Source organism: Musca domestica, unplaced genomic scaffold, assembly GCF_030504385.1.
Source record: "Musca domestica strain aabys unplaced genomic scaffold, Musca_domestica.polishedcontigs.V.1.1 37, whole genome shotgun sequence".
Classification (NCBI taxonomy): Eukaryota; Metazoa; Arthropoda; class Insecta; order Diptera; family Muscidae; genus Musca; species Musca domestica.
Window position 1 is genome coordinate 4,303,078 of NW_026712321.1, and position 11,160 is coordinate 4,314,237.

At 32.1% G+C, this 11,160-nt stretch overlaps 1 protein-coding gene across 2 annotated transcripts; it reads left to right on the forward strand.

The window, feature by feature from the left end:
- Positions 1-3,218: 3,218 nt before the first annotated feature.
- Positions 3,219-5,647, forward strand: LOC101891967 (uncharacterized). 2 transcript variants are annotated; one of them, XM_020035057.2, is made up of 4 exons: positions 3,219-3,424; positions 3,566-3,691; positions 3,991-4,186; positions 4,477-5,647. In XM_020035057.2, exons 1-4 carry the CDS (start codon positions 3,379-3,381, stop codon positions 5,210-5,212), a joined length of 1,104 nt encoding a protein of 367 aa, XP_019890616.1. In that variant the 5' UTR covers positions 3,219-3,378; the 3' UTR covers positions 5,213-5,647. The 2 variants fall into 2 exon arrangements, with proteins under 2 accessions (XP_019890616.1, XP_005178488.1); XM_005178431.4 differs by having other exon boundaries at positions 3,219-3,412.
- The last annotated feature ends 5,513 nt before the right edge of the window (positions 5,648-11,160 follow it).

Consider the following 11,160-nt stretch of genomic DNA (forward strand, 5'->3'; position numbering starts at 1 on the left):
AGTATGTAATGTACAATAATTTCCATGCTCCCCTCCACCACTTTCTAGGATTTGATCTAAGTTTTTACATTTAGAGGAAGTATAAATTGTAACATTTTTTTTAAATCTCAAACATGACAAAGATATTGTTTCATGCTGCTTCATTTTTGGTTGCAATAAAAGAAACTATTTCTTTTAAATTTCTTTAAATTCGTTTTTTATAAGTTTTTTTCCTTTAAGAGTTCCTTTTCCATTGCAATATTGTAATTGCCTTAGCTTTGAACTAATAACTAAATAAAATTATAAAAAAAGATTCTTTAGATTTTTACTGAGCAAATTCTCAAAACTTCCTCTTTGAGTTTTTTTTTTTCAAACATTATTTCCTTCACATAATTTTCATTTTTTTCTCTCCCACTACTGTATGAAGTATTTAATTTACTTTGCAAAAAAACAAAACAAAAGATAAATAATACATTACATTTATTTCTTAAAAAAATATATTCCTCTATTTTTTATTTGTATTAATAGTTTACTATATTAACAATTGGAGATATTTCATTCTATAATTTAATTTATTTATAAAAAGAAAACATTTTCCGTTTTTTTTTTTTTCATTTTTCAATATGTCTTTTTTTTAACGAACTACTATAAATCATCCATATATTCGAAACCGAGAACAACAACAACCAACCAACAAACCACACAACAAAAATATTATAATAATAATAAATGATACTTGAATAATATCATTTAATTATAAATTATAAACATAAATATTAATTTTAATTATATAATAATAATAATGATATGTGAAAAATAATACAAAAAAATCTTAGTTTTTAAAAGAAATAATGGAAAAATAAAAATTATAAAATTTATAAAAAAAAAATTATTGTGTTTGAGTTTTATTTACAGAAAAAAGGCTTGGTAATTATATGTTTTATGATTTTGGCTGAAGATCCACTCCAAGAGAAAATAGGACCGTCTATCGCCCTGTTATGAAAAAGTGATTTTCTTTTGCAGCTTTAGCAATAAACCTTTAATTGCAATAAAATTCGTGAACTTCAAAGGCAACGCTAATCTTACTGGAACATGGCAAAATACTATTTAGGGATATGTAGATCGACTTTGCCCATTTGGTTTTAAAAAGTAAAATGAGGTTTACACATGCAAATTGTCTTAAATCTGAATTTTTTCATGGCAAACTATCGTATATCCCCCATATAACGGTACCTCTCGATATTCGGTATTTTGATGATTTTAGCTACAGTTTTCAATGGAATTGACTACAAATAAATGTATATATAGGTCTACGATATTGTTAAGCCCATATACAACGGGACCTCCCAAAATTCGGTATTTTGATGATTTTAGCGACATTATTCATCGCAGTTGTTTCAAATTTCGCATTTAGAGTTCGTAATAGGAACTACAGTCTATGACAGAAAATTGTTCTTGCATGTCCAGGTCTTCGCATAGGCCCCATATATCAGTACCTCCCAACATTTGGTATTTTGGCGATTTTAGGTACAATATTCGTATTTGGAGTTTCTAATTGGTACTACAGCCTGTGACAGAAAATTATCTATGCAGGTCCAGGTCTTCGTATAGGCCCCATATATCAGTAACTCCCTATATTCGGTATTTTGACGATTTTAGGTACAATACTCACCGAAATTGTTTGAAATTTCGTATTTGAAGTTCTTAATAGGTACAACAGCCTGTGACAGAAATTTGTCTATACAGCTAAAGGTCTTCGTATAGCCCGCTATAACGATACCTATTCACCGGACTTTTTTTAAAGTTTCGTAGGTGAATATTGTATGCCTATACAGGTCCATGTCTTCGTTTTGACCCCAATATAACGTCTGTATTCAGTATTTTTTCAGATTTTAACTGAATTTTGAACGCATTTTATTTTTTTGAAAATTTTTAAATGGTGGAAGGTATTCAAAGTTCGGCCCGGCTCATGGTAGAATAATACAGGTAACAGCAATTGTTGTTGTACAACAAAACTTTTGATAAAATGACATATACTATATTTAGTTCCGGGAATGTTTTTTTTTTAAATTACGGGCTTAAAACATCTATTTAATGTGCATAAAATCAAGACAAGATAAATTAGATACGTCTTCCTTAGATATGGAACGTATAAGTTTTTTACGCACCTAGGAACTTTGAATATAATAGATAATAGTATATTTTTTATTTTTGTAAAATATGCCACTTGCCATTTGTTTAAAAAAATAGCAAGGTGGAGTACTTCAGAAAAGGTCATATTTGGTTTAGAAAAGGAATTTATTGTGATAATTGCCATGTTTAAAAAACAAACTAATTATCATAATATTGTTTAACACTTTTCCTGGAATTGTTTTTTGTCTATTATGAACAAAAAAATGTGCAACTTCGTATTAAAAAGTGACTTTTCTGTGTGGCTTTGTGTGCCACTTTTTAACATTTTTGGCCCTAATACTGTTCTGGACCATAGCATATGTTTTGATGGTTCACATTTTAAATTGGCTTATAGTACGTTTACGCTGTAGAGGATTTGGAAACTCCAGTCGGTTTAAATTGTCAATTCCTTTGAATATACCTCAAATAAATCTTGATAAAGAAGGTTAACCCCGAAAAAACTTCTAACGTAAACATGCTTTTATTATACACTGAGCATGGTAGAAGAATACAGATAGTTGGGTTATTATACACTGCATCAAGACAGCTTCTGGAACAATCAACTGTCAAACCGATTTTAGAATTTAAAACTTTGAATGAAAAAATTGAAAAAAATTGTTGAAGAATGCATACTATAACAAGCTCCGAATTGCGTCGTATAAGAAAACATATTAAATTTTTTGACATATCAATGTTCGCAAGCATTGATGCATCAACCTATATTCTTCTACCATGACACTGAAGATGCATTCGATGCCAATATATTGTGATTATTCATCAATTTTGAAAGAAAAGTTTCAATTATCATTGCTATTTCTATTAATTTTTTTATTGAAGGGATTAAAATACGTTGAGTTTATATTTTCTTGTCTTAAGATACATTTCTGTTGTCATATTGGTTTTATTCTAAAAGATAATATGAAAAAAAGAATTTTAATTCCCATGTGAACACATCATTAAAGTTTGAAAGTGTCTCTCACTCTCTATGTATAATGTACTGTACAGTTATTTTATGATGACTGTAAACAATCTATCGGTTATCGGACTTGCGCAAAAATCGAAAAGGAACAAGATTTTTAAAGAAGAAGAAGAAGCAGGCAAGTGAGCCTTTAGTGGTTGGAAGAAGGAAGCATTCTTTGAAAGGATCAATCAATAACGCAGAGAAAATATCCTTTTCATTTGTATTTTGGAAATAAATATAAATTGTGAAAAAGCAAACGTTTAATAATGGCACGGCATGACGAAAACGGGCCCGAATTTGGTAAGATTTCGAGTAAGATATTGGAGCAAGACAATTATAACTCCCTTTTCTTGGCGAGAAACCAAAAAAGAAAGGGAGGGAAGGGGAAAAGATTGCAAACTAACTTGGCTTCTTTTTTTTCGTCTGTGTGTCTTCAATGACTTATTCTTCTAGATGATCGTTTAATCCAATTGGTACGTTCAAATCCTGCAATCTATGATGTTATGCATCCGCATTATCGTCGAACTCCTGTCCGTATGGCAATATGGGATAGCATAGCCAAGGAATTGGGAGCACCATGTAAGTAAGAATGAAGCTTTTTTCGCATCGGTGTTGTGTCTTCTATTCTATTTTTTGTGTTCACATTCTATTCTTTCTCTATATAAGAAGAGGGTGGTTTGCTACTTGCACAACACAACCCATTTGGGATTTTGTGCATTCGATTTGTTTGGCTGTGTTGTGTGTGTGTGTGCGTGTGCGTGTCTATTGGAGTTGAAGAAACGACCAGTCTCTACTGTGTTTAGTCCACCCAGATATTGTGGATTGAATTTTGGTGGTTTGTTTTTGTTTCTAATCTTTTGTTTTCTATTTCCTTTTAGCCCGCTTTCTACAGACAAAATGGAAGAACATACGTTACAATTATCTGCAGGAACAAAAGTGTTTGGAAACAGGAACGTTCAATACAAACATACGCAAGAGAAGATTTACCGAAGATTTGTCTTTTTTGAAATATACAGCATTTCGTAGAGATGGCCAAAATGCTGCGAATGCATCAACGGAATATAAAATTACGCCGTAAGTACTAAAGCAAGGCAAAAAGTAATTCAAATGTAGTTTTAGTTTCTCTTCCAGAAAAGCGTTGAATTGAAAACTAAGACATAGTTCCCAATTGTTTCAAATGTTCCGTTCTTAGTGGGGGGAAGACATATTCTAACCATCAAGATACCTCTAAGGGGCTATTAGAGTTGGCCCTTTTAAAATCTAGCCTGAATTTTTGTTTTTTTTTCACATTTTTTACTCAAATTTAAATAACGTTATTTTAATTGAACTTGAGCTCGTATTTTAATTGGTTTTTTCTTTTGCAGTGACACGGACTCCAACAGCTATATGTACCCGGATAATCTGTCGACAACGGTTTCGAGTACATACGAAGTAATTGAATTGGATCAAAGTGACGACGATGATGGCAATCATGAATATATGCCGGATGTGTCGGCTTTCTTGGCACCCATGCACGATATTACCGATCCCGAGGATCCCTATGCTCGGCCAGATAACGCCGAAGATTCCAAAAATAACATACGCAATAGTCCAACAACAACTACACATAGTAATAATGATGATTTTAAAATGACGATAACCCCTGATATGCCAGTACACGAAAGACGAAGTCCGAATGCTGTAAAAAGAGGAACACCAGATTCACATGGTTCATCGCCGCTGCTGACACCCATGAACGATGAGAATAGTAATGGAAAAATTAAAATTACAAAATTATGCAATGGCGGAGGTACGGCATCGCTATCTGAAGTTACCATACAACCACTGTCATCATCTACGACGACGAGTTCGTCGGGCCCCAACTCCTCGTTGGCGCTAAAGAAACGACGGCCATCCTCAACCAGACCAGATGAATTGGTATATAATGTGGCCAAACGTAGACCCGGACCTGGACCATCCCAATCCATAAATGATCCCATTGACATGTATTGCCTTTCGCTGGCAGATTGTCTTCGTGCCATGTCACGTTCGGAGAGGGAAAGGGTTAAATTTGAATTCTCCAAAATTCTCAAAGATGCCCATTACGTTGACCAGTCGTAAAACTATGCCATCGAATTTTGTTTTACAACACAATTTTAAAACAGTATTTTCCCACTAATTGTAACGACCTAACTTAAGGATTCCCCAGTTTTTTTTTGTAATGTAGCAGCATTCATTTTACTTGTAGCAAGTAGGTATACTTTTTGTATAATAATTCAAGCTGAAACATGTAACAATTTTTGTTTGTTTGTTTCATGTGAAACAGAATTATGTTGCTTTTTTAAAACAACAGCACTATGGACATACCAGTAATTAATTACTTTCATAATTTATATTTATTGATTACACATTAAGATTAACACACACACACCTTACCTATACAAATATGTAAGAAACACAATTGCCGATAATTATAGCCATAGTTTAAGTGTACAAAAACAAACGGATAAATTAATTTACATTAATAAATTTTATTTTCTTAAAAATAGTTCCAAATTTTGATGTGTGATTTTTACATCGTTAGGAGTTTGCCATTTCTTTGCTTAAAGCCTTTTTTGTATTCTTTTTCCAATGGCTCTCACTGTACATAACCGTTATTACTACTCTCCAATAGATGGCGTTCTAATATAATGTAATCGTCGATACTACAAAGTTTACATTGCATTGTTAAATCAACTATCGAAACGTAAACAAGAAGAGACCATTCAAAGTCAACAAGCAGTATTCCTACAGCAGCGCAATATCGGGTGTGTGCATTAGAAGCAATGTAGTTCTGTGGGGAAAAAGTTAATCGCTACAAAAAAATCTTTATGTGAAAATTACCCGCTGGGTTTATTAGATCCAGGGTTTAAATCTTGTGTGTTTTTAGTAAACCCTTGGGAGAATATAAAAATGCCGGTCAGCTCATGTTTGTTTACATACGGGGTGATATGAAAACACTGCAACCAACATCAGACTGCTGTCATTTCTAAGCCACTCGTTCGACAGCTGTTAAAATTATTCCAGAGACAGCTCATTATATTGTTTACAAGTGTACAAAAGCATTTTGGCATGCTGGGACAATGAACTGTCAAACCAATTTTATAATTGGAAATGTTGAATGAAACATTATTAAAATTTGTAAAAATTGAATGAAAACGCGTATTATAATAACATCCGAATGACGTCGTATGCGAAAACATATAAAAATCTACTTATATTCGAAAAGACATTTAAAAAATTTTGACTGTTTTCTTCTATCTTGCATTTTGGTGAGAATTTTCCTGAAAAAAAAATTATTCCTGATGGAATTCAAGCTTGATAGTGTGATTTCTTTAAATTTGGCTGGAAAACCACCAGTGGCTATCGTTAGAGTACTCCAGCATTTAAATGTGAATAAATCTTTTTTGTCTCGTACCATCGCTCGTTACCGTGATACTGGTAGCGTAGCCCTACGTCAAGGAAGTGGACGGAAGAAATCAGCAACATCAGCAGAAATGGTTCGAAAAGTAAAGAAGCGACTTGATCGAAACCCTCGTCGCAGTGGCCGGAAAATGGCTCGTGAGCGCTGAACATATCGCAATATTCCATTCGGCAAATATAGAAAAATGAGCTCGGGGTAAAGCCATTGAAATTCCCAAAAGTGCAAGAACTTACACCGCAACAGAAAGAAAATAGACTCAAAAGAGCTAAAGAGTTGCTTCGCAACTGTTCGAAAGTGGTGAACCGCCGAATTTGGTTTTCTCCGATGAGAAAACATTCGATGTTCAGCAGTTTGTAAACAAACAAAATGATCGTGTTTACTTGCCAAAGAGGTCACCTGAATATGTGCACCTGTGGTTGACCAGCAGATCTAAAGCGCCGGCCATAGTGATGGTGTAGGCCGCCATAACAGCCGATGGTCGCTCTCCGCTCTTATTAATCGACCGTGGCATCAGAATAAATGACGAATATTATCGCGAAAATATTCTGGAGGGTGTATTAAAGCCTTAGGTACGCAAACATTTTGGCCGATGACCTTGGACATTTCAACAGAACTCAGCACGCTACACCTCGCTTCGATTCACAATGGCCACCAAAACCTCCGGATACCAATCCGTTGGACTATTGTGTCTGGAGTATTTTGGAAAGCAAGGTTGGCACCATGGTACATGAATATAGGTACACGCATCGACACAGCTACTGGAACAATGAACAGTCAAACCAATTTTGGGATTGAAAATGTTAAATAAAAATTATTTAAGTTTCGCCTTGTTAAGGCGAATATCATATGTTTTATGATTTTAAGTGTTTGTTTTCTCTTTCGAGACGAGCTTAATGATCTGAAATTTGCAGTGAAAAGGAAAGCCAGATAGACACTATCACACACTCACCACTATGCGACGCGTTTCGCCGTTGGTTAAGCGGCTCATCAGGCATATTTGATGTGGATGATGGCTTACAAGGGCCGTTCTCTGGAAAGTAGTATATATTTCGAACTTATTGCAAATTAGCATATGCGAATTATACACTAGAAACTCTCCAGGTTCGACTCAAGTTCTATTGGCAGATCTTTTTTCACAGCAACGTTTTGTTTTTTGTAGTGATAAATTTTTTGTCCACAACAACTACATTGCTTCCAATGCATACACTTGTTTTAGTGCTGTTTAGGAAGACGGGTTAATGGCTCTGAACGTAGAGACGGCAACTTCTAGTTGGCTGCACACAGAGGTCCGCGGTTCAAATCCCACAGCCAGGCTCGGCTGAATTTTTGAGTTTTGCCTTGTTGCCTTAACTTTGTAAACGCCAGATAAAAATTAAAAAACACACAATTTTACTTTTATAAGTAATAAATATCGTATTTATTTCTTGGTTTTTTAATTTCGTATATCGTATATATGTATATTTAAAAGTAATTAATATAAATGTAGTTGTAATATTACCTACTATAAAAAAGTGTTTTTATTGATCGTTTTAATTTCGCTTTTGTTATTGATTAAAGTTTTTTTTGTTTTTCAATTAAAAACGTGTATAATTTCATTTGTTTATAAGTCATTGATTGAGTGGATTAGTTTGGGTGACATTTATATCGGCCACAAGAACTTTGCATCGTATTTTATTCATTTCAATGTTTTAAAGAACGGTGTAAACCATATTGTTAGGCTACGTTTACATTTCAGACCTTAAACGTAATAAATAATATATATTTGACATATGTTTTTATACGTTTTATACGTCAAATTAATAACAACGCGGTACAATAAAAAGATAAAAAACGATGATGATGATTTAAATTTTGTGTAATTCTAGGTGGTAAACATTAACTTGATTTTATAGTTTATTTACACAATACATAATTTTTACAAAAAATTTATTTTTTAAAATTTTATTACATTCTGATCGATCAGCTGTTATCGTCACATTTTGTTTTTTTTTCATCAGTCAAAATATGTATTTCTAAATTGTTTTAATTTTTGATTAAATAACTTATTTTAAGAAAATATTATTGCTGAAATGTTATTAATGTCAAAATCAGATCTTAAAATTAGCTGTCAAAGACAAACATAAAATATATATATTTTTTAAATTAAGTCATGTTTACATATACGAAACTGTATATCAATAGTCGCTTCACTTGCATATACGTCATATCATAAATCCAGTGGATTTCATTTGACACATACTCAATGGAATTGACAGTTAAAATCCACTGGACTTTGAAAATGATGTAACACATTATTAACACTGAAATTATATCCAGTGGATTTAACATTTGACATATGACATATTAAAGGAAAGCGGCATTCGAAATGCAATTGTCATTTACAATCCACTGGATTTATTACATGTCTATACATGCCTTTCCTGATAAAGTACGTAAATGTGAATATGTTCTTATAGCATGTTCACATATAGGAAAGTCATGGGATTTCTTTAATTTCTACTGTGTAGTAATCTGAAATCTAGTGGATTTAAGTCGATTTATATGTGTAAACATGCTTTAAAATGTGATGTATTCTGTGATGTGAAGTGACAGCAAACGATTTTGAGCATGGCAGAAGAATACAGGTAGATGCATCAACGCTTGGGAGCATTGTCAGGTCAAAAAAATTTTAATGTTTTTTGAAATATGAGTAGATTTTTAAATGTTTTCTTATACGACGTCATTCGGAGGTTATTATAATTCGAGATTTTTAACAATTTTTACAAATTTAAATAATTTTTCATTCAACATTTTCAATTCCAAAATTGGTTTGACAGTTCATTGACCCAGCAGCTGTTTCGATGCGTCTACCTATATTCGTCTACCATGATTTTGAGGTTATGTGTATGTAAAACTAAATAATGTATTCATATGAAAATAGCATGGTAGAAGAAAACAGGCAGTCGCATCGACACAGCTGCTGGGACAATGAACTGTCAAACCCATTTTTTGAATAAAAAATTATTCAAATATCTATAGTGTAGTGAATAAAAAATCAAATCATAACAACTTCCGATTAAAAGTTATGAAAAAAACATTTAACATTTTTTGACATATCAAAGTTGATGCATCCACCTGTATTCTTCTACCATGGTAAATAGGGTTACTTAAAACAATATGTAATGTTTTGAGTTTTTAACTTAAATGTATTAAACATCATATTTTATGTGATCATATTCTATGTTTGTAAATACATATATATATTTGTTATATACTAAAGAAACAAAAGAGAAAAACATTTTTTCATATTCTTTTTACAGTCTTGTGGGTTTATAATTTGTTATTGGTTCCGAACAGTACAACTAGGAAATACAAATTTCATTTTATGAAAATGTGTTCGAGATAACTTAAATATAATTAAATTTGGAATTTAAAAACAGAAAATATGGTTCTCCTAAAATTATATACAACAAAAGAATGTGGCAATATTTAAATGATTACAAAGCTTTGGTTAAACATGTTTTACAATATTTCCAAAGGAGTACTAAACTAAAATTTCTGTCGAATTATCAGAACATTTGTGAGGCGTTTCTTGAAGGCATATGTAAATTTATTTTAGATTTAAAAATTATTAGATCTAAAAATCTCAAGGCATGTTTACATACAATAAAAACAGTGGATTTAAACTTCTAATGCCATGATAGAAAAATACAGGTAGTCGCATCGACACAGCTACTGGGAATGAACTGTCAAACAGATTTTGGAATTGAAAATGTTGAATGAAAAACTATTGAAATTTGTAAAAAAAAATGGAAAATACATATAACAACATCGTGTTTGCGTTGCATAAGAAAGTATATAAAAACCTACTTGTTTTTGACAAAACATTTTAAAAATTTTGACATATCAATATTCCCAAGCGTTAATGCATCTACCTGTATTCTTCTACCATGATTAATGCAATTGCTTATACGTAAATAAAATCATTTAGTCTGCAAATTTGACATTAAAAATGGAATACACATCAGAAATGCATTATATATATTGTATGTAAACGTGCTTTAAGATTCTTTGTTTATTATTTTTCATTATAAATTAGACATTTTCCATTGATTTTTTTCTATTTCTACCAAATATATTTCACGTTATAGTAAGTTTACATTTTGTGGGATTAAAAAATCCCGAGGATTTATATTGTCTAAAATATTTTATGTAAACATGTTATTGAAGAAAAAAAATGAAATCAAATGAAACGGTATACTTTACACTGCGGGCTTAAGAAATGTTTATACTTATGCGATATTTAGTGGATTTCACTTATCAATTACACACCCTTCACACCGACACTTAAATTACGCATTTTATGATGATTCTTCATTTATTTGACATATAATCAAAGAAATAAATATTAAAAGTGATAGGTAGGAGAGGGAGAGAGTAAAAGCGCATTTATACTTTTAAATATTAACCCACTGGTCCGATTCACCCCTGATTTAAGATAAATCGAGCCATGAGAAGATCTATTTTGTTTGCAAGCAATAAATCATGGTAATGTGGGTTTATCCGGATGAGATGTTGTATATAAACGTGCCATAAGGTAAACTAACGGAATCCCTGAAGAAATTTG